Source organism: Diceros bicornis, chromosome 31 (genome assembly GCF_020826845.1).
Source record: "Diceros bicornis minor isolate mBicDic1 chromosome 31, mDicBic1.mat.cur, whole genome shotgun sequence".
Taxonomy (NCBI): Eukaryota; Metazoa; Chordata; class Mammalia; order Perissodactyla; family Rhinocerotidae; genus Diceros; species Diceros bicornis.
In genome coordinates this window covers 5,531,343-5,553,680 of record NC_080770.1, presented here as the reverse complement: position 1 = coordinate 5,553,680, position 22,338 = coordinate 5,531,343, and the positions used below count along the sequence as shown (strand labels likewise).

Sequence of the window (22,338 nt, the reverse complement as noted above, 5' to 3'; positions counted from 1 at the left end):
ATGTTAGGGGATGCCTGGCTTTAAAACACGACAGAAATAATTTGAGCTTGGAATTTAGGGAGCCGGGGTGGGGGGCAGGGCTTGCCTGGCAGAAGGGACAGCTGAGCAGAGGCCTGCAGGTGAGGCGGTGGGGGTGACGGAGCAGCCAGTGCGTCTGTGTCGCTGGGAAAGGCCTCTAGTCGCAAGCTGCCCTCCTGATACAAAGATGCTGGAATCGACAAGCTGAGTTTTACTGGTCGCCTTTTATTCGTTATCCACTGTGGCCAGCGAGGCCTCCCTGTGAGTGATTGTTTAGAAAACAAAAAGTAAAACCCCAGAGATAAGAAAAAAGATGTATCCATGGAGTGTGATTTAAAGTTGAGAAATTGGGCTCCTCTCTCCTCCTCCCCCCTAGTCCTCTCTCTCTCTCTGTTTCTTATCTCAGGATTTACTGAGGGAGATGGGGAAAAGCATTCTTTTTTTAGTCGAAATACTTAACACGAAATTAAAGCCAATGTTAGCAGCATTCCAGTAGATGAATGAGATTAACAGGCTGGCCAAAAATAAATGAGCGCGCTAAGTCCCATCTGCTTTAGAAAAAAGAGGTACCATGGGCCGTCCTGGGCGAGTCTGAGTTTTCAAGGTTGCTGAGAGGGTCAGTGAATCGGAGGAACCATCTGGGTGAAATCTCAGGCTCCAATCCAGTCAGCAGGCCAGGAGTCCAGGCCCCGGGAGGGGTGACTTGTCCCATCACTGCCTCATGGCATCCTCCCAGGCTACTGTGTGGACAGAAGGAGCTAAAAAGCACTGGGATGCTCTGGGCCCAGAGCCAGCCCTTGTTTCCATCGTTACTGCCCCTTCCCCGCACCAGGGCAGGACCTTGGTTTCCGTCATCTCACCTACCCTCGCCATTTGACGTCTGGCAGAAATAAAGCCACACACGACTGTGGATGGAGTGCACCCCCCTCTGCTGGGCTGCTGATGTTGAGAGCCTGTGTGTTTCCTTCCAGGAACCAACCCGTGTGCGGACAGGAACGGGGGGTGCAGCCACCTGTGCTTCTTCACGCCCCACGCCACCAAGTGCGGCTGCCCCATCGGCCTGGAGCTGCTGAGCGACATGAAGACCTGCATCGTCCCCGAGGCCTTCCTTGTGTTCACCAGCAGAGCCGCCATCCACAGGATCTCCCTCGAGACCAACAACAACGACGTGGCCATCCCACTCACAGGCGTCAAGGAGGCCTCGGCGCTGGACTTCGACGTTTCCAACAACCACATCTACTGGACAGACGTCAGCCTGAAGGTACTGTCCGCTCGGGGTCCTACACGCACAGCTCTCCTGTGAACACCTTGGTACCGCCTCAAAGCCTTAAAAAAAATTTTTTTTAAAGAAATATAATATTTATTGTAACTTGATGCAAGCCAATAAAGTATTAGTGAACCTATTTTAATAAACAAACATGAATGATTACAATGAGCAGGTCCAGTGGACACGTGTATCCGTGAAACGTTGTTAAAAATCGAGACTGTCTTCAGATTCTCCCCACCCACTCCCTCACCACTGCTCTCTTGCCTAGCAGGCTTTTTCTTCATTCACGGTACAAATATAAACATCCTGGATAAACACGGGGAAAGGCTTTTTCATCTTCTAAAGCAGGGTTTGGCAAACTGGTCCGGGGGCCAGCCTCCTGATTTTATAAATAAAGTTTTACTGGAACACGGTGACGCCCATTATGTTTATGGATTGTCTGCACGGGCTGCTTTTGTGCCACTAGGTTGAGTTACCGCGACAGATCTGTGTGCCCTGTGAAGCTGAAAATATTTGCGATCTGCTCCTTTACAGAAAAAGTTTGCTAACCCTTGTTCTAAAGTGTTGGACAACGGAAACAGTTTTATCATCTTTCTTTTATTCTACCAATTTTACTACATGTCTCTTAAAGATATTCTGATTTTAAAAGTCATAAGGGTTTGTTGTAGAAAGAAGGAAATAGAAAAGTATAAAGAAGAAAGTAAAAATCACCCGTAACCCCAGCAGCCCGAGTCCACCATTGCTGCCATGTCAGGGTATTTCCTTCGAGTTTTTTTTTCCTGTGTTAGTATTTCTCATAATCACAGTCCTATGCTCCGTAGAATTCTGTATCTCGGTTTTTTCACTTAACCTTATAACTGGTATTTTATTAACCTATTATAAACTCTTTAACATAGTTCTTTAAATGTATAAAATATTCCACTGTACGGATATTCCCTGTTATACTTAACCATTCCCTTATTTTAAATGTTCTGATTGCTTTCAGCTTTTCCCAACTCTAAACAGTACCACAGTAATGACATCTGTGTGTGTAAAGCCTTTATTGTATTTTCAGTAACTCCTCACTTTTTGTATTTTTATTAGTTCCTTGGGATAAAATTTCAGGAGGAATATTACTGGGTGAAAGGATACAACTATTTTTAAGGCTCATTGCATATATATATATAATACATATATATATAAATACAGCCAAATTGTTTTCCTAGGAAGGTTGTATTTTGCTGCCTTTCAGATGTTCATTGAAAACCTCTCAGATGTTGGCTGTCTGGCCGCAGATGTGATCAGCAGTTGCTCCCGGGGGCCGAGCCTCTCACGGTCAGGTGTCTGCGGAAGTGCAGGTTGCTAACGGTGGCCCTTTCCTCCTCTCCCGCTCCCAGACCATCAGCCGAGCCTTCATGAATGGCAGCTCCGTGGAGCACGTGGTCGAGTTTGGCCTCGACTACCCGGAAGGCATGGCCGTCGACTGGATGGGCAAGAACCTCTATTGGGCCGACACCGGGACCAACAGGATTGAAGTGGCCCGGCTGGACGGGCAGTTCCGGCAGGTCCTCGTGTGGAGGGACTTGGACAACCCGAGGTCGCTGGCCCTGGACCCCACCAAAGGGTAAGGGCCGTTTTCGTCCGGCACACATGTCCCTGTCCCCTCCCACCTCTCGACATCAGCCAGCGAGGTGATGACCCTGGGCTGCGGTGGGTGGCTGCCCAGTTGCACTCTGTGCCTAGAGCAGTACTGACCGCCACTAGCCTTGAGGTGGCCGGGGCCGGTGGGACCCTTTGGAGGTCATTTAGTTCATTTCGCAGAGGGGAAACCGAGGCACAGAGCAGAAGGAAGGAACGGCAGCCGCTGTATCGGGCACTGTGCTGGGCGTTTTCACGTGGGTTGTCGCATCGCAGCATCCAGGGGCCTGCGGGGGGTGGATACCTTTGTCCTGGATCTTACAGATGCGGAAACTGAGGCTCAGAGAAGCTGAGTGAGTTACCCAAGGTCACGTGACTGGTTAGAGCAGGGCTGGGCCTAGAAGTGCTGTCTCGGGCTCCTGTCCTAGGCTCTCCCTCCCCGTGTCCCCAGACTCTGCTGTCCCAGCGCGGTCTGAAGTCCTCAGATTCCAGGCTTCTGTAGGCTGCTTAGCTGTGGCTGAAGACCCGCCTTGTGAGGCGAGTGCTTTAATCCGCCAGCAACCTGGGGGCCCCGCCCGGGCGCTGGGGCCAGAGCGGAGGGGCCAGAGCAGAGTCTGCCGCTGCCCTGGGGTTTTCTGTGCCGCCGACACAGCGCTCCCCCCGTAAAGCCTCAGTGGTGTGTGTGGAGCACCCCATACCCTGCCTGTTGCAGGCTGTTAGGGAAGGAAAGGTTTCAGGATGGCGGAACAGGGAGCAAGAGGTCCAGGTTTTAGCGAGGGGACAAGTACAACGTACACAGTCCTGGAAGGAGAAGATGAGTTTCCTTTTCTGGAGCTGCTGCTGCTGAAGAAACAGGGAGGGGGAGCCGCTGAGGGCAGCAGAGCTGTGTGCATCCTGGCCCCACAAGGCCCGCCTGCCACGGGGTCCTGTCTTCTGCCCTCTTTGAGTATGGGACTGGACCCTCGATTTGCCCACCTTCATCCTGGTCCCCACCCCCGCAGTCACCCTGGCAGCCTGTCCAGCCCCTAGTCAGCGTTTGTGCCTGACAAAAGTAGTCCAGCCTGGATGTTCTGTCACACGGTCACCTGTCTGTGTGCCCGGTTGGTGTCGTAAACGGGGTATCGATGCTTACTGTGCAGGTGATCTGCTGCGGGAATTCAGGGGGCAGGAGGTGGCACAGTGACAGCCCCGGAGGGACGTTGGGACTGTGGGGGCTCAGGGGTCTCGCCCCTTCCCTGCTTCCTGGAGGAATGTCATTGTTGCGGCTTTCACTGGGATGGGGGGGCCCAGGCCGGGGAGATGGCGGCGGCGGTGTCCCCGGCCCTGCGGTGAGCGTGGACGCAGCTGAGCCCGCCCCACCCTGCTCCCGTGTCTTCTAGCTACATCTACTGGACTGAGTGGGGCGGCAAGCCCAGGATCGTGCGGGCCTTCATGGACGGGACCAACTGCATGACGCTGGTGGACAAGGTGGGCCGGGCCAACGACCTCACCATCGACTACGCCGACCAGCGTCTCTACTGGACCGACCTGGACACCAACATGATCGAGTCGTCCAACATGTTGGGTGAGGGCCGGGCGGGGACCTGCCGGGCGGAGGGCGTCGGCCCTGCAGGGGTGGAACTTCCCGGGGCCTGGGCATTGGCTACCTCTCAGCCCCTGCTGCCCTGTGCCCTCTGACCTGAGTCCCCAGGCCCCACAGAAGGTGTGGACATGCCCCTGAGTTCTCCTCCACCCTCGCCCTCCCCGGGGGCTGTCCCTTTCCACCCCTGGTGCCATTGCTGTAGGTGTGTCAACAGAGGCCCGGGTGACGGCTGTTTCCTGCACACCTACTAAGAGCCGGGTCCCAGCCAAGCCATGTGCCAGGACTCTAATTTGACCCTACCCCACATGGCGCAGGTTTTCATTGATGGGAAAACTGAGGCCCAGGGAGGTCACGGGAGTTACCTAAGGTCGCAGAGCCTCACTCAGACCCCAGAGCCACGCACTCAGTCTCCCTCCAACCCTGAGCACCTACTGTGTGCTATGCATTGTTCTGGGACCACTCACAGGCCACACCCACCGCCCTGGGATTAGGTTAAAAAAAAAAACTCACGTCAAGTCACCCAGCAATGGGGACAGGATTGAACCCAGGACACATGACTCTGGACTCCGTACTGCTGGGGGGAGTGGTTATGTTAGCTCTTTCGGGTGACACACCAGGTGATGGGGCCACCCTGTACAATGAGGAGGATTTGGCTTCCTTCCTAATCATTGCTGCTGCCACCTGTGGTGGGCGTAGATATGCCCATTTTACAGATGAGGAAACTGAGGCGGAGGTGAGCTGAAGGGCTGATCCCAGGTACTGTGTGGGCCGAGCTGGAGGGAGAACCCCCATGTCCTGATTTCTGCTTGGGGCAGGCTGCCCCACCCTGCACACCGACTGTCCTGGTTCATGAGGCCAACGGCAAGGTGTGAATGTGTCTTCAAGACCACCACCCCAGCCCCGCGGTGGATTCCGAGAGGCCGCCGCCAGATGAGACACCAGTCACAGCACAGCTGTGGTTGCTGAAATCAGCAAGTTCACTAATTACCCTGAACGAGGACACATTTGGACAAAAGCTAGGGAGAGCCCCCGACACTCGCATGACCCTGCAGGTCGAGGGTGGCCATGTGCTTGGGCCTGACTGTTACTCTGCTGCAGCACGTTCTCCATTAATGCCACAGATATTCACTGAGCTCTTGATTAATAGGGTGTGAGGCCCCGGGTGAGTGAAGGATGATCGGTAACGGTGTCTGTGTGGGTAGAGCTGGGTGTGGAGCACGAGCCTCGGGCCTCACTGTCTGCATTGTAGTCCTGCCCTTGCCACTTACCAGCTGTGTGACTTTAGCCAAGTTACTTAACGTCTGTGTGCCTCAGGTCCCTAATAGTACCTTCCTCATGTGGCTGCTGTGGTGAGAATTAAATGAGATAATACGGAGGAAGCACTTCACCAAGCCTGGCACACAGTAGGTGCCCTCGGAGCGTTTAGTTACAGTGATGGTTGTTGGAACACTATCCACTCCCAGGCCAGGGCCGAGGGGCAGGGGTTGTGTGCAATGGAGGCAGTCAGGGAGCGTCTTTATTCAGTAACTTTTTTTTCCTAAAGATAAAATAATCAACTTAGAAAATTTCTGAAAAATATGAAGAAAAATTATAATTATCCAGAATGGCACCACTCAGTGATAACCGGTGTTCACATGTTGGCATATTTCTTTCCAGTCCCCAAATCTTTTTAATTGATTTTTAAGTTAAATATCCTTAACGGTTAATATCTGAAGATTTTTTTCACTTTTGAAAAATAATTTTTAAAATGTCATTTTGTCATCATGCTGTATATAAATTTCTTTTGTTTTTTTTTAATAATTTTATTTATTTATTTTTTTCCCCCAAAGCCCCAGTAGATAGTTGTATGTCATAGTTGCACATCCTTCTAGTTGCTGTATGTGGGACGCGGCCTCAGCATGGCCGGAGAAGCGGTGCGTCGGTGCGCGCCCGGGATCCGAACCCAGGCCGCCAGCAGCGGAGCGCACGCGCTTAACCACTAAGCCACGGGGCCGGCCCATGCATATAAATTTCATCCTGCTTTCTTTTACTCCCATATGTGACGAGCATGTTCTCATGTCATGAACGTGTTCTCATTGGCACCGTTTTTGCTGTGAAGTAGAGCATACTTGTGTTCAGACGACACACAGTGTGACGAGTGACGACCTGGAGAGCACGGCCTGGGGGAGGGACAGCCCTTGTTGAGTGTCACCTGCACACACTCTCTCCCTGCCCCGTGGCTCGGCTCGCATTGGTATCCCTTTCGCTGCACGCTGTCCCACTCGGCTCTGAGCCGGGGTGTTCCCCATCGCATCCCCCAGTAGGTGTGCATCGCTGTGCTCAGTGCACGGCTGCTCTGTCGTATGGTTAGACCACGCACAGTTCATTTCACAAGTCCTCCGCTGCTGGCGTGTAGGATGGCACCAGCGTTCCAGGTGACAGTGCTGGGTGAATGTCAGTGTTGGGGTGGTTTCCCTGAAATTGATCTGGGAGTATAACAAATCACCACCAGCTTGTGTGAGTGTCCTGGGGCTGCTGTAACAAATGACCACAGATCTAACGGCTTAACACAGCACACAGTTCTTCTCTTACAGTTCTGGAGGCCGGAGTCCCAAATGGGGCTCACTGGGCTAAAATCAAGGTGTTGGCTACCTTCCTTCTGGAGGCTGCAGGGGAGAGTCCGTTCCCTTGCCTTTTCCATCTTCTAGAGGCCACCTGCATTCCTTGGCTTGTGGCCCCTTCCTCCATCTTCAAGGCCAGCAGGGTAGCATCTGCCGGTCTGTCTTACTCGTCCTCCCTTTTACATGGACGCTTGTGCTTATACTGAGTCTACCCAGACAATGCAGGACCATCTCCCATCTCACAATCCTTAACTTAATCACACTTGCAAAGTCCTTTGTGCCGTGTTAGGTAATATATGCACAAGTTCTTGAGATGAGGTTGTGGGCGTCTCTTAGGGGGTATTATTCTGTATGTACTTTTTACCAAGCGCTTACTGTGTGCCAGCACTATGACCATTTACATGCACCATCTCACTGAGTATTTATCACGACATCATCACAAATCTCGTTGACCGCTTTGTCACAATTTATCACATTTCAGTATCCTGGATACCCATGCGGGCACTCTGAAGAATACCCGTCTTGCAGGTGGGGAGACTGAGGGTCAAGGAGCTTACACGGCTTTCCCGAGGTCACATGCTGATCGGGGGAGAAGCGGGGTGTCCAGGCTGACTCCAGAGCCTGGTTCCAACCACTGTGGTGAGCTGCCTCCCCAGACTGCTGGGCTGAATGGGATGAAGATTTATTTAAAGTTGTATTTTAAAATTTTTATTGACATATCACATATATAGAGAGTAAAAAAAACTGTAAGTAAACAAGTCGAAGGATTTTTACGTGCAGATGCTCATACATACAACATACCCCATGTAGCTCCCACGCAGATCAAGGCAAGGAATTTTCCAGCCCTTAAAAGGCTCCTTTGTGCCTCCTCCTAGTCAATCCCACCATCCTCCTCAGGGGTCACTGCTGCCCTGACTTCTATCTCCGTGTGCCAGTTTCACTGTTCTAGAACTTTCTGTCAGTGTGATCTTACAGCACGTGCTCTTTAGTGTCTGGCTTCTTTCACTCAATCTAATGACTATGAGATTCGCCCACGTTGTTCTTTTTTATCCCTGCCTCATTTCCATTTTATGAAGATCCACCATTATATTATCCATTCTACCATGGACGGACGTTTGGGTCGTTTCCAGCTCGTGGCTGTGACAGACGGCTGCTGCTGTGCACATTCTTGTCTGTTATTTGGGTGGACGTTGCGTGCATGTCTCTTGCTGTGTGGGAGCGGACTTGCCCAGTCACAGGGTAGGTGGACGTCCAGCTTCGGTCGATCTCGCCCGTTTTCCAAAGTGGTCGAACGCTCTGTGGCTTTGACGTGAGTTGCCAGGCTGGCGGCAGGTTGAACTGGTTTGCCCAACAGGGCGCCCTTGCGTGTCCTGGCTGTGCCGTGGCTGATGCCGTGCCCGTGTGTCTCCACGCAGGCCAGGAGCGGGTTGTGATTGCTGATGACCTCCCGCACCCCTTTGGCCTGACACAGTACAGTGATTACATCTACTGGACCGACTGGAACCTGCACAGCATCGAGAGGGCCGACAAGACCAGCGGCCGGAACCGCACCCTCATCCAGGGCCACCTGGACTTCGTGATGGACATCCTGGTGTTCCACTCCTCCCGCCAGGATGGCCTCAACGACTGCATGCACGGCAACGCGCAGTGCGGGCAGCTCTGCCTCGCTGTCCCCGGTGGCCACCGCTGCAGCTGTGCCTCACACTACACGCTGGACCCCACTAGCCGCAACTGCAGCCGTAAGTGCCTCGCTTTCCCCATGCACCTCACCCCCATGTTAGATCAGCTTGGCTCTGGGGGATAAGGTGGAAAGGAGCTTCTTATCTGGGGATACCTTGGTGCACATGGGCAGTTGGGCAGGTTGTGCACTGCACATGCTGTAATGCTCCTTGATGGCCTACCTTGGGTGGAGCACCTATTGCTTCATCAAGACACAAGTAACTGGGCCAAGCTCTCAGCTGGCACATTCCATGGGAGGATCTTTGGATGTGAAAACCAGTCACTGGGGGAGAGCACTCACTTATAAAGCCAGGCATTGTTCTAAGTGCCTTTTAATAGGGTAGGGAGGATCACTGTCCCCATTTCACAGACAAGGAACCTGAGGCGCAGAGATGCACAGTAACTCACCTCAGGTCACACAGCTGGTAAGGTACAAACCAGGTTTGAATCCAGGCAGGCTGGCTCCAGAGTCCTGCTCTTGACCCTTTGCTGTGTGGCCTTACGCTCACTTGCGTAATCCTCGCCATGATCCTCTGCAGTGTAGGCCTTTTGCTCTCATTTCCATAAGAAGAGTGAGGTTCAGAGAGCCTGAGCGCCCTTCCCACGCGCCCACGGGGAGAACAGGTGTGTCCTGTTGGCGGGCTTTTCTCCTGTGACATCAGCAGAGAGCCAATCATAACTCAGCCTCGGAGCAGCCTTGACAGTTGATAAGCTCTCTGTCGTCTGGGGCCTCGTCTGAGCCCCGTGCAGCCCCGGGCATTGGGAGGGCCGGTCCTCCTTATCCAGGTCACGCACATGGGGAACCAGAGGCTCCGAAGGGCTTGTTCAGGGCCCTGAGCTGGTACGCAATGGGCCTGGGGCCACAGCCTGGGACGCTCCACTCTTGGGCTCCCTGTGGTCCCCACCCCCTAAGGGCCATTCTTTGAGGGGTCAAGTGGAGGTGCAGGTAACCCACCGCCTGGAGGGACACATGAGACTCCGGTCCCTGCTCCAGTGGCCGGCAGACCTGGGGCCGTGCCTTGGATTCACACCGCCCAGCTGTAACTCTCTGACAGCAGCTACAACTGGTGGCCTCCCACACGTTCTGAGTGACGCAGTTTCTGAACCCAGGCAGCTTTGCTCAGTGACACCCCAGAGGAGGGTCCCCTCCCAGTGTCACTGTTCACTTTGCCAGTTTTCAGCAGTTCACTTGGGCACATAGAGCCATATGGCAGATTGCACAGCCCCGAGCACGGCGACCATTTGTGGGTGGGAGTTTGGGTTCACCACCCTTACTTTTGTCTTCAGTCTTGATAATTTAAAAATAAATTGATGTCTATTTTTAAAATAACACAGGCACTCGTAAAATATTGGAACAGCAGAAACACACGGAACAAGGAGAGTAAAATTCCCCCTAGTCCACCCCCAAGAAATAGCTTCATGTCCTTCCCGCCTTTTTTCCGCGCACGTCTAGTGGGTGCGTACACAAATCTACTTTTTACCGTAAAGTGGATGCTGTCCATCCCGCCACCGCCCTCTTCGGCTCCCAGAGGCTGACACGCGGCCCCCTCCTCTGCTTGCCTCACTCTAGCGCCCACCGCCTTCTTGCTGTTCAGCCAGAAATGTGCCATCAGCCGGATGATCCCCGATGACCAGCACAGCCCGGACCTCATCCTGCCCCTGCACGGGCTGCGGAATGTCAAGGCCATCGACTATGACCCGCTGGACAAGTTCATCTACTGGGTGGACGGGCGCCAGAACATCAAGCGAGCCAAGGACGATGGTACCCAGGCAAGTGTACCTGGGGGGACGTGGGGGCACTTCCGCGAGGAGCTTGCCCTGGTGGTTTCCAGGCTGCGCCCCCTTTTCTTAGCAGAGGGAGTGCCAGCAGAGCGTGGTTTGGGGTACACAATGACTTGGGTTCCAGTTATGTCATTGCATAATCCTGAGTGGTGTGAACCCCTTAGACGGTGATTATATGTAGAAACTGGATTTTACAGTTGTTTAAGTAGGGGTGGGAGGGGCAAACCCCACAGGATTTCTTTTCTTTCCACAGTGGTTTTGTGCATGGATAGTTGCTATTGGTAATTCTAGATTTATTCTTTATTGCGTAGGAATTGTATAGTCAGTTCTGCTGTAATGCAATATACGCGTTCCTAAAAATCACCACCCACGCAAAACCACACAGTGCAAACCTCAGGGCTTGTGGGAGGAGGGGGCTAGACGCACAACACTCAGACTCCACCAGTGATACGTTAGAAAAAAAGATAGGAACCTAATAATTCAGAGCACCTTTTTGCCCATGTTGGATGGTCCAATGACTATGGCGCTTTACCTCTAAAATACCTGAAGTTGGCTGAGGACGTGGGCGTCAGAAGGTTGCGGCTTGTGGGTTTCTGAGAAACGGTGGGAGGAGGATGGTCTGAAATGGGACGGAAAGTTATAACCCCAGTGTGGCTGGCACGGCTCACGGTGCACGGGAGATGGAGGATGTGGGGGCGGGGTGTGTGTGTGTGTGTCCTACAAAGCACCATGCTGGGTGCAGGTCTCTCCCTTCACCTGGTGTTTCTCGAGGATGAGATTGCACATCAGCAAGTGCGAAATCCGTGTTATGCTCTGATTGTCCCTGATACGTCACTGCATTGCAATAAATAGGCATTTTCAAAACGTGCCTTCTAGCAGAACTGACTGCTTCTCTGGGTTAGGTTTTGTGACCTCTTCCAGGAAGGATGTTCTTGCTGCGGCCTCAGGGCGCTCCCGGCATCCCCTCGTGGCAGGGAACCGTGACTGGCATTCCATTAGGATGGAATTTGCGGACCTGCCTGGCTCATGGCGCCAGGTCCAAGGACTCCTTTTACAAAAGCCACAGACAGAACCAACCGGTCTTTCTCGAGCGAGTGGTCAGTGCAGGGGCTTACATGGTCACAGGAAGTCTTGATACCGTTAGAACAGCCGCGCAGAGGAATGCTCGTGGGTGGAGATTTCCAGATGATTTTCGTGTCTGTAGAGTCGATTTGGCTCTTCCCTACCCTACGAGCTGGGCGCTCGTGCTGTCTGGACGGGCTGGGCATCGCTGTCGACAAAATACTTCATCTGGTGACGACCATGTGAAGTTAACAAGTCGTCCTTTGAGGTCTGCGTCCTGGATTGATGGTGACAGCCGTGTCTGGGCAGCTGTGATCATCAGCGCCGTGGGGGCACAGCCTGGTAGAAATGGTGGAAATGAGTTCCTTTCATCCCACTCTGCTCTGTGCAGCTGACAGCCCTGTTGAGTCCTTTGGAGAATAGAAAGTGTTAATTGAGGGACTGTGCCTTCCCTGCTGAGAAAGTTACTGGGTGCAAATTGCCTTAAAGTCTCATCGGAGAGGCATTCTTTTATGGTGTCCGGCAAAAGGGGGAGAAAGACTGAAGAAAAAGACCTTTAGGAACAGCTTCTGGGTTTCCACTTATTTCAGAAGCCGTGCAGTTCCCTCCCTGCATCTCTTGCTGAGCTCTACCCTCCTGCGGCTTAGCCTGTGATTCTTCTTGGGGGCACAGCACCCCCAGGATGATGTTTTAACTTATCATCTGCTTGGCCAAGTTGTTTTTCCTATTTAATTGTTTATTTTTTTTATTGTGGTAAATATACATAACATAAAATTTACCATTTTAACCATTTTTAAATGTACAGTGCAGTGGCATTAAGTGCATTCGTATTGTTGTGCAGCCATCCTCACCATTTGTCTCCAGAACTTTCTCATCTTCCCAAACTGAAACCGTCCCCATTACACACTGACACCCCCTCCTCCCCACCCAAGTCCCTGGCACCCACCATCCTACTTTCTGTCTCTATGCATTTGGCTCCTCTAGAGACCTCCTGTAAGTGGAATCACACAGCATTTGTCTTTTTGTCTGGCTTATTTCACTCAGCATAATGTCCTCCAGGTTCATCCACATCATAGCAGGCATCGGAATTTCCTTCCTCTTTAAGGCAGAGTAATATTCCATTGTATGGATAACCACATTCTGCTTATCCATCTTTCCATGGGTGGACTCTTGACTTGCATCCCCTTTGAGCTGTTGTGAAGACGCTGCTGGGAACATTCCCACTGGCCAAGTACCACTTTGTACTGTTGAGGAGGGAGGGGTGTCGATGCTGGTGTTGAATAGGATTCTAAGAAATTCTGCATTGGTGTAGGTGTTGTTACTAACATTAAAATTGGAGTTCAGGTTTTACAAAACTGGCTAGCCGTGTCAAGTGTGTCTCATTTTTATCTGCCTGGGAAGGGGCATGGCAGCCTGCCCCTTCACCCCATGCGCATTTTTTATTCTGATGACTATGCCAAAGTCCCACAGACCCACCCTCCCCAGGGAGCCCGATTCCAGCCGGGCTAGCTGGAATCTCCCTTTACTCCTAGCCCGACAGCTGCCCCCGGCTGTGGTCTTGGGCCAGAGAGTTCTGTGGCTTTGGGGAAAGGAATGTGCCTGGTTGGAGCTGATGCTTGGCTCTAGGGCCCACAGCCCTCGGGGATGTGCGTGTTGTTACCTGCAGAGACACGAGTAACCCTTTTCCAGCCTCCCAGCAGGGGTGGACTGGAGGCTGCTATGTGTGTGGTGGGTAGGGGGTTGGCGGTTCTCTCCAGCTGGGGCCAAGAGGCTGGGCCAGAGGAAGGAGGCTTCCTTTTGGCTGCAAGCCCCTTCTCATCCGCCGGGAGGTTTCTCGTTTTAGTAACTGCTGACAAGAGGTAGATAAGGAAAGTCTGCACTGAGCTGTGACCAGAGAATCTTCTAAAGATGATTCCCTTCTCAGAGGAAGGGAGTTTTGTTCCAAAGTGTTGGCGGCAGCAGCCCAGCGACTCTGGGAAGCCCCCTTTGCACCAAGTCAGGTCACCTGAGAACCTGATGCAGTTGTTTGGGGTAACCCAAGGGGACCAGAACCACCAGGGAATCAGGCTTCTTGTCTATGAGGGACAACTCCGGGCTCCCCTCCTTCTGCATCAGCTCGTGAAACAACATCCCTTTGAAAGGATTCTCTCTCAGGGGCTCCAAAAGCCAGGGCTCGTCCCTGACACAGCAGATGGCATGGAGCCAGGCAGAGCTCTCAGGAGACTCTCCCGGGTGGAGACCCACAGAGTGTGACAGGGAAAACTGGCACTGAGAGATGCGGCTGGCCCCAGGACTCCCAGAATGCACTGTGAGTCATGCCAGCACCCTCTCCTGGCCCTGTGCCCTCTCCCCTCCCTGCGCCCTCTCCCCTCCCTACACCCTCTCCCGGCACCCTATCCCCTCCCTGCACCCTCTGCACTCCCTGCAGCCTCACCCTGCCCTGCATCCTCTGCTTTCCCTGCACCCTCTCCTCACCGGGCACCCTCTCCCCTCCCTGCACCCTCTCCTCTCCCCACACCGTCTCCCAGTGACCTTTCCTGGCTCTGCACCCTCTCCTCCCTGCACTTTCTCCTCTCCCTGGACCCTCTCTTTTCCCTGCACCCTCTGCCCTCCCTGCGCCCTCTGCCCTCCCTGCGCCCTCTCCCCTCCCTGCGCCCTCTGCCCTCCCTGCGCCCTATCCCCTCCCTGCACCCTCTGCACTCCCTGCAGCCTCACCCTGCCCTGCATCCTCTGCTTTCCCTGCACCCTCTCCTCTCCCCGCACCGTCTCCCAGTGACTTCTCCTGGCTCTGCACCCTCTCCTCCCTGTACTTTCTCCTCTCCCTGGACCCTCTCCTTTCCCTGCACCCTCTCCCCTCCCTGCGCCCTCTGCCCTCCCTGGGCCCTCTGCCCTCCCTGCGCCCTCTCCCCTCCCTGCGCCCTCTCCCCTCCCGGCGCCCTCTCCCCTCCCGGCGCCCTCTCCTGTCCCTGCACCCTCTCCCCTCCCTGCGCCCTCTGCCCTCCCTGGGCCCTCTGCCCTCCCTGCGCCCTCTCCCCTCCCGGCACCCTCTCCTCTCCCTCTCCTCTCCCTGCGCCCTCTCCTCTCCTGGTGCCCTCTCCTGTCCCTGCACCCTCTCCTCACCCTGCACCCTCTCCCCTCCCTGCAGCCTGTCCCCTCCCTGCACCCTCTCCCCTCCCCGCACCCTCTCGTCTCCCCGCACCCTCTCCCGGCGCCCTCTCCCCTCCCTGCACCCTCTCCTCACCCTGCACCCTCTCCCCTCCCTGCAGCCTGTCCCCTCCCTGCACCCTGTCCCCTCCCCGCACCCTCTCCCCTCCCCACACCCTCTCTTCTCCCCGCTCCCTCTCCCCTCCCCACACCCTCTCTTCTCCCCGCACCCTCTCCCGGCGCCCTCTCCCCTCCCTGCACCCTCTCCTCACCCTGCACCCTCACCCCTCTCTGCACCCTCACCCCTCCCTGCACCCTCTCCCCTCCCTGCGCCCTCTCCTGGCCTGGTACCCCTGACCTCTCTCTCTCAGGGAAGAGGGTTGTGAGGGGTGGACCTCTGCTCTGTACACCTCTGTCCTGGCACCTTAAATTTAAAAAACAACATGATTTGAGTGTCTTAATCCAAAATCCAAATTCCAAAGAAATGAGAAGGAAGAGAGACGATGCTTGAGCAGGTTCCTGTGATCCTGGGCTGAGTGTTGAGCCGTCAGGCAGTCCTTCCGTGGGCAGGAATAGGACCAGGAGAGCATGGGCGCGGCCGGTCTGGGCAGCTGACAGCGGGCCGGTGAATTCACTGATGAGTGGGCCTGAAATCTGGATTCATGGGCGTGAGTCTTCTGGAATCACTGTTTCACCCTCCAGCGGGCATGTGGGCGAGAACTGGTTTGCAAGGAACGGTCTGCAGACCCGGTGCAGCTTTGACAGTGTGTCTGACCCCCGGCCACAGCTGCTGCCCTCCCGTGATGCGATGTCTCTAGCTGGTGCCCGTTTCTCACTGTTTTACAGCCTTTCGTTTTGACCTCTCCGAGCCAAAGCCAGAGCCCAGACAGGCAGCCCCACGATCTCAGCATTGACGTCTACAGCCGGACGCTCTTCTGGACATGCGAGGCCACCAACACCATCAACGTCCACCGGCTGAACGGGGACGCCATGGGCGTGGTGCTCCGTGGGGACCGTGACAAGCCGAGGGCCATCGTCGTCAACGCCGAGCGAGGGTGCGAGGCCGAAGGGGTTGACGGGCAGAGCGGTGTGGGGTGCTCACCCCGCTGGGGCGTGCCGGGCGGCCCTCCCTGAATGTGAGCTTCTCAGGGGCTGGGACGGGTTTTCTGCCCCGACATTCCAGTCAATCGGGCTCCCCAGGGTCCCCACCATAGCAGCCAGAGCAGGACGTGGAACACAGGCTTATTCACGGTCACAGCAGGAAAGCAGAGACGCAGAGGGATGGCCTTAACAGGACGTGTGTACAGGGACAGCGTGGGGGGGGTGGTTGCTGAGAGACACAGGAAGGGTGTAAGTTTTAATTCATAGATTTTGAACCCTATACAAAAATCCCTTCCATAGCATCCCAGGTGGTGGCTGGTTATTCACTTGCATATGTTCCACCACGGGGAGCTCCCTACCTTACTGGGTTCCGCCTCGACTCCTGGGAGCCTCTTCTTTCCGTGAAGGTCCCTGACACCCCCACTGTCAGCCCTCAGGTTCTCTGTTAGATGGGAGGGCAGCCAGGACATGTTGGCAGCCTTGGAGGGTCCCAAAGGGCATAACTGGGGTGGGAGGGGACCTAGAACCACCTGACATGAAGCTCAGACGTTAAGCCCAGCCACCAAAGGTTTAGGGGCAGGAGCACGTGGCCGTCTTCAAGTACCCGCAGGGCTGACGTGCAAGGTGGGAATCAGACGTCGGGCGCTGCTTGTGGAGCTCCCCCCCCGGGGACGGCTAGAGCCAGCACAGGTCCTGGGGCCGGGCAGCCCTGAGTTCAAATCCTCTATCACTTACTGCCTGTGTGACCTCAGGCAGGCGATGTGACCTCTCGGGGATTCAGTTTCCTCGTCTGAAAAGTGAGGACAATGTACCAGCTCCTGCAGCACACGAGGCTCTGCGAGCGGAAGCCCTAGTTATGTGAGGGGCTCTTCAGGAACCGAATGAGCCGTCCCCGAGGCCAGCCTCCACGGGCACAGGGGCTTCTCAGCAGCTGCGGAGTGAGGGGGCGAGTCCAAGTCCCCAGGGCTGCCGCAGCAAATGGCCCCAGACTGGGGGGCTTAAGACAACAGACGTTTCTTCTCTCTCACAGTTCTGGAGGCCAGAGTCAAGTGTGGGCAGGGCCAGGCTCCCTCCAGAGGCTCCAGGGGAGGGTCCTTCCTGCCTCTCTCAGCTTCTGGGACCCAGGTGTTCACATCACTCCACACTCTGCCTCCATTGTCACACTGGCTTCTTCTCTGTGTCTCTGTGGCCTCTCCTCTCTTTTAAGGATACTTTCATTGGATTTAGGGCCAGTATGGCCTCATCTTGATGCTTAATTACAACTGCAAAGACCCTGTTTCCAAATAAGGTCACATTCTGAGGTTCTGGGTGGACACGAATTCTTGGGGGACACTATTTAACCCAGGATAGCGCATGACCTTGCAGCCTCGGGGGCCAGCCCCGAGAGGCCGGGGCCATGTGACAGTTAACTTTCCAAAGCCCCATTGGATGCCCGCAGGGTCGGGGCTCGTCTACCTGGTGCTTGGCCTGCTCGATTCTGGCTGAGGAGCTGGCAGGACGCAGCACTGTCGCTCACCTCCTCCCCTCTCGCAGGTACCTGTACTTCACCAACATGCAGGACCGAGCCGCCAAGATCGAGCGCGCGGCCCTGGACGGCACGGAGCGTGAGGTCCTCTTCACCACGGGCCTCATCCGCCCCGTGGCCCTCGTGGTGGACAACGCGCTGGGCAAGCTCTTCTGGGTGGACGCGGACCTGAAGCGCATCGAAAGCTGTGACCTGTCGGGTAAGCACCTAGGGCCTCCCCGGGGATCGGGTCCCTCAGTGGCCCTTCCCAGCTGACCTTCCCAGGGACGCCCAGTCTTCCTTGTCATCAGTAATGGCAGAGGCAGTGGCCACGTTTGTCAGGGACCCACTGTGAGTGGGCACCGTGCTAGGCTTTTACATACACCACCTATAGTCCCACCTGTGAGTTCCAGGATGTAGGTCCCAAATGATCCCCGAATGGCAGAGGCAGGAGATGAGGCTCAGAGAGGGTGAGTGAGCTGTCCAGGGTTCCACAGCGTGGGGTGGAGCAGGAGTCTGACCCTCTGCCTCCAGTGCGCATACTCGTGACTGCTCTGCTGTGGGCTCCCTCAGACCGGGAGGCCATCGTGCAGGAAAGGAGCGAGAGTCCGTACTTGGATGAGCTTTTCTTCCATGTAATGGGGTGGGATGGGGGAAGGGGAGGACCATGCTTGTAGGGGGCTAGTGACTGGTGGGGGCCTATGGCCCTGCTCCCGAGGCCAGCCCAGGTGGGAGCAGGTCTGTCGGAGGGTTGGTCCCAGATCTGCCTGATTCCAGTGAATCTGCCCCAGCTCCCAGCTGGCCAGACCGCGGAATCCCCCAGGCTCCCCGGCAGCCCTCCGTTCTCCCGAGCCAAGCGTGGCCAAGCTCTGGAGGTCAGCTGCCAGTCAGGGGGCACTTGTCCCACTTGCAGGGGCCAACCGCCTGACCCTAGAGGATGCCAACATCGTGCAGCCCATGGGCCTGACTGTGCTGGGCAAGCATCTCTACTGGATTGACCGCCAGCAGCAGATGATTGAGCGCGTGGAGAAGACCACCGGGGATAAGCGGACACGCGTCCAGGGCCGCGTCGCCCACCTGACCAGTATCCACGCTGTGGAGGACATCAGCTTGGAGGAGTTCTGTACGTGGGGGCAGACAGCGGTGTGTGCGGGGGTCCCCCAGGGGAGAGTGGGCATCTGCGGAGCACAGCGACCCCTGAACTGGCCCCCTAGAGCAACTAGGAGGTTGGGCCGATGTGAGAATTGTAGGACTGAGGCCCTGTTTTCTTTCTGGCTGTCGGCGGGAACGGCGCTTGGCTCCTAGAGGACCCTCGGGTCCTTCTCTGTGCTCCCCTCCATCTCGGTGACAGATCCAAACCTGCCCAACGTCCTTCTCTGCTTCCAGCTGGAGAAGCCACTCTGCTTTTCAAGGGTCCAGTGATTAGATTGGCCCACCTTTACATTAAGTCCAGGTCTATTGATTAGTAACCTTAATCACATCTGCAGAGTCCCTTTTGCCCTGTAAGGCTACAAAATCACGGGCATGGTAGCCCATCACGTCCACTGTGTGGGGATTAGGGTGGGAAATTTGGGGGGCATTTTAGGATTCTGCCTACCCCAGCCTGGCTGTGCCCAAGGCCTTGAGAGAGGGACTTCTGGTTCCTCCACCCCTCCATATATGGCTGTCTGTGTATATAGGGGGGTGTGTGTGCCATGTCTGCCTGTCTCTCTGTCTTCCTACTCTTCATTCAGTAAATACACGGGGCCGCCAGCTGGGTGCTTGGTGCTGGGACAGAGCAGTGAGCAGGGCCATTGCTGTCCCTGTCCGCTGATGCCCACAGTCTGCCCACCTTCAAGGCCCCAGGAGCTGCCCTGCCAGCCTCCCCTCGCCCCTTGCCCTCCCGCTGGCCTCGTCCCTGCTCCCTCGTGTCCCTCTCTCTGATCACCTTCCATTTCCCTCTCTGTCTGAGTGACCCTGACTAATCCTTTGGCTCTCACTCGGCTCAGGTGTCACTCTCTTAGTGGAAAAGCTTCTCCCCTGGGCCTCCTCCTTGGCCATACAGCATTTTGACTCTCCTGCCCCCCAGGCCCCGTGCTCAGTGTATTATTACATTATGTACGTTATTTCACAATAGTTCTGTTTTGCAGCTGAGGAAAGTAGGGCTCAGAAAGGGTATTAACTTCCCTGTCACCTCGCTACTAAACATGATAGGGCTCAGATTTGAGGCCAGAGCCCCTGTTTTAGCCACTGGGCTTTTGTCTGTCTTACCTCCGGTGGGTTGGGGAAAAACTGGCAACTAAGTTCAGTAGAATTGTGTGTGAAGTACAGACACGTGGATCTCGAATCTGAGAGCCGGGGGCGTGAGCTCTAACAGTGAGTCGGTCACTTCTGTGTGAACTGTTGGGTGACTGGTTTCTGTCCTCGTGAGTTCTCGGCTGGGTCCTGGATAAGTGAGGTCGCTAAGTAAACAGCTTCCAGATAACTGAGGCACCCCATGGATATGGTCTAGAACGTGTGTGTTGGCCTGGCCCCTTATACCATCCTCAGCGAAGTCACGGATTCCTGGGTGTCACGGGCCTTCAGAATCGCTGGCAGTGGTCAGAATGGTGAATGTGGAGCCAATGAATGTCCAGACCTGCTGGTATCGGCAGAAAGCCAGGTGCACTGGCCAGCACTTCCTTGGAACTGAAGGGACAGGAGAGCCGGGAAACGTTTAGTGGGCAGGTTTGAGGTTGGAAACCGGGACGTCCCCGTGAGCGCTAATGTGTGATGGCCAGGGTGACATGGAGAGGCAGGAAATCCTTAGGTGAGCTCCCTCATGTTTGTCTGGGACGTGGGTCACCCAGCCTGCTTCCCCACAGGATCTCACAGCTAACCCCTAAACCAGGGTGGCACTCCGCAGCCTGGGGCCACAGCCAGACGGCGCCTGTTTTGTGAATCAAGTTTTATTGGAGCCCAGCCACGCCCACTGGTTTCTGTGTCACCCGTGGCTGCCTTGTGTTACAGCTGGCAGACTTAAGGAGTTGTGGCAGATGGTCTGGGGCCCGTAAAGCCAAAATTAATTACTTTCTTGCTTATAGAAAAAGTTTACTGACCTCTACTCTAAACCATGACTTCTGTCATTTTAAAACACCTGATCCTCAAGGTTGAGGAGGGACAACTGTGTGATTGGTCGTTGGGGGCAGGGGTGCGGAGTGAAGCATTTTCTTCCATTTCCTCTCCCCCAAGGGAGGTCAGCCACCTTCCCAGGCTCCTTCCTACTGTTCAGGTGTTGGGCGCATGTGGGTAATTGAATTGAAATGTGTGAGTTCCCCAGGGATTCGGCACCCCTCCTGCTTTAATGCCCATGTGTATTAGTCTCCTGCAACAGATCCCCATGAACTGGGTGACTTAAAGCAACAGAAATGTGTTCTCCCACAGTCTGGAGGCCAGAAGTCCAAAATCGAGGTGTCTGCAGGGCTGTGCTCCCTCGGGAGGCTCTTGGGGGAGGGGGTGCTCTTTGCCCCTCCCGCTTTTTGGTGTTTGCAGGCATTCCTTGTGTCTGCGTCACTCCGGTCTCGGCCTCCATCTCCTCCACGTGGCCTTCTCCCCTGTGTCTCTTATAAGGACACTTGTCACTGGATTTAGGACCCACCCAGATAATCCAGAATGACCTCATCTCAAGATCCCTAACTTGATTACATCTGCAAAGATCCTTTTTCCAAATAAGGTCACATTCACAGATCCTGGGCCTTAGGATGCAGACATATCCTTTTGGGGGCCACCACTCAGGCCACTACTCCCTGAGAGACAGACAGAGAGGCGAGCAGTGTGGGGTGCTTGTGTGGGCACAGTGGGAGCTGGTGCAGACCAGCCGGGGGATGATGTTGGGAAGATTCTATAAGTGCTTTCACCCTCTTTATCCTCATGTCCAAAATGCAGTGTCAGTAGTAACAGACTCTGTAGGCTGCCCTGAGAAGTAAGCAGGAGGATCTCTGTAGGGGCCTGGCCTACAGGAGTACCAGGTCCTGTGAGTTCTCGCCTGGCCTTCATCCCCAGAACCCTCCGGGCTGCAGTCATGAGGTGGGAGACAGAGCCTGACCCTCTCCCTCTTTTTGTCTCTGCAGCGGCCCACCCGTGTGCCCGGGACAACGGCGGCTGCTCCCACATCTGCATTGCCAAGGGCGATGGGACGCCAAGGTGCTCATGCCCGGTCCACCTCGTGCTCCTGCAGAACCTGCTGACCTGTGGCGGTAGGTGTGACCTCAGCACTTTCTGTTGGGGTGCTGGACAGGGACCTGATTCTCTGCCTGCCAGATCACTGCCCAGCATCCTTTTAAAACCATGGACCCTGTGGCATCTAGTCTCCAAATCAGACTGTCTCCTCATTTGCCCTCTTTCTTTTCTAATATATGCATTCAGGGCTTTGAATTTCCCTCTAACCACTGCTTTTGCTGCATCATACAAATTTGATAAGTTGTATTTTCATTTTCAGTTAGTTCAGATATTTTTAAATTTCTCCTGTGACTTCTCCTTTGGCCCTGGTATTATTTATAAGTATGTTGTCTAATCTCCAAATAGTTGGGGATTTTATAGCTATCTTTTTATTACTTATTTCTAATTTAATTCCATTGTGGTCTGAGAGCAGACATGGTATAATTTCTGTCCTTTTAACCTTGGTCAGGTGTGTTTTATGGCCCAGCATGTGGTCTGTTTTGGTGAACATTCCATGTGAGCTTGAGAAGAATGTGTCATCTGCTGTGGTTGGGTGGAGCATTTTATAAATGTCAATTAGATCGAGTTGATTGATGGGGCTGTTCAGATCATCTGTAGCCTTTCTGACTGTCTGCTTGAGCTGTCAGTTACTGATGAGGGTGTTGAAATCTCCAACTCCAGTAGTGGACTTGTCTGTTTCTTTTTATAGTTCTGTCTTTTCCTCACCTTCTGCCCTTGATCCTCTTCCTCCCCTGAGGCTGCATGG

General features: G+C 54.7%; 1 protein-coding gene across 2 annotated transcripts in view; it reads left to right on the top strand.

Annotated features, from left to right (window-relative positions):
- LRP5 (LDL receptor related protein 5) overlaps positions 1–22,338 on the top strand; it is a 111,209-nt gene that overhangs the window by 73,805 nt on the left and 15,066 nt on the right. For both annotated transcript variants that reach the window (XM_058526202.1, XM_058526203.1), the window contains exons 9-17: positions 990–1,279; positions 2,662–2,888; positions 4,282–4,466; positions 8,500–8,823; positions 10,374–10,573; positions 15,638–15,846; positions 17,426–17,616; positions 18,310–18,519; positions 21,485–21,610. In XM_058526202.1, the coding sequence (XP_058382185.1) occupies positions 990–1,279; positions 2,662–2,888; positions 4,282–4,466; positions 8,500–8,823; positions 10,374–10,573; positions 15,638–15,846; positions 17,426–17,616; positions 18,310–18,519; positions 21,485–21,610 (1,962 nt within the window). The remainder of the gene's footprint in view (positions 1–989; positions 1,280–2,661; positions 2,889–4,281; positions 4,467–8,499; positions 8,824–10,373; positions 10,574–15,637; positions 15,847–17,425; positions 17,617–18,309; positions 18,520–21,484; positions 21,611–22,338) is intronic.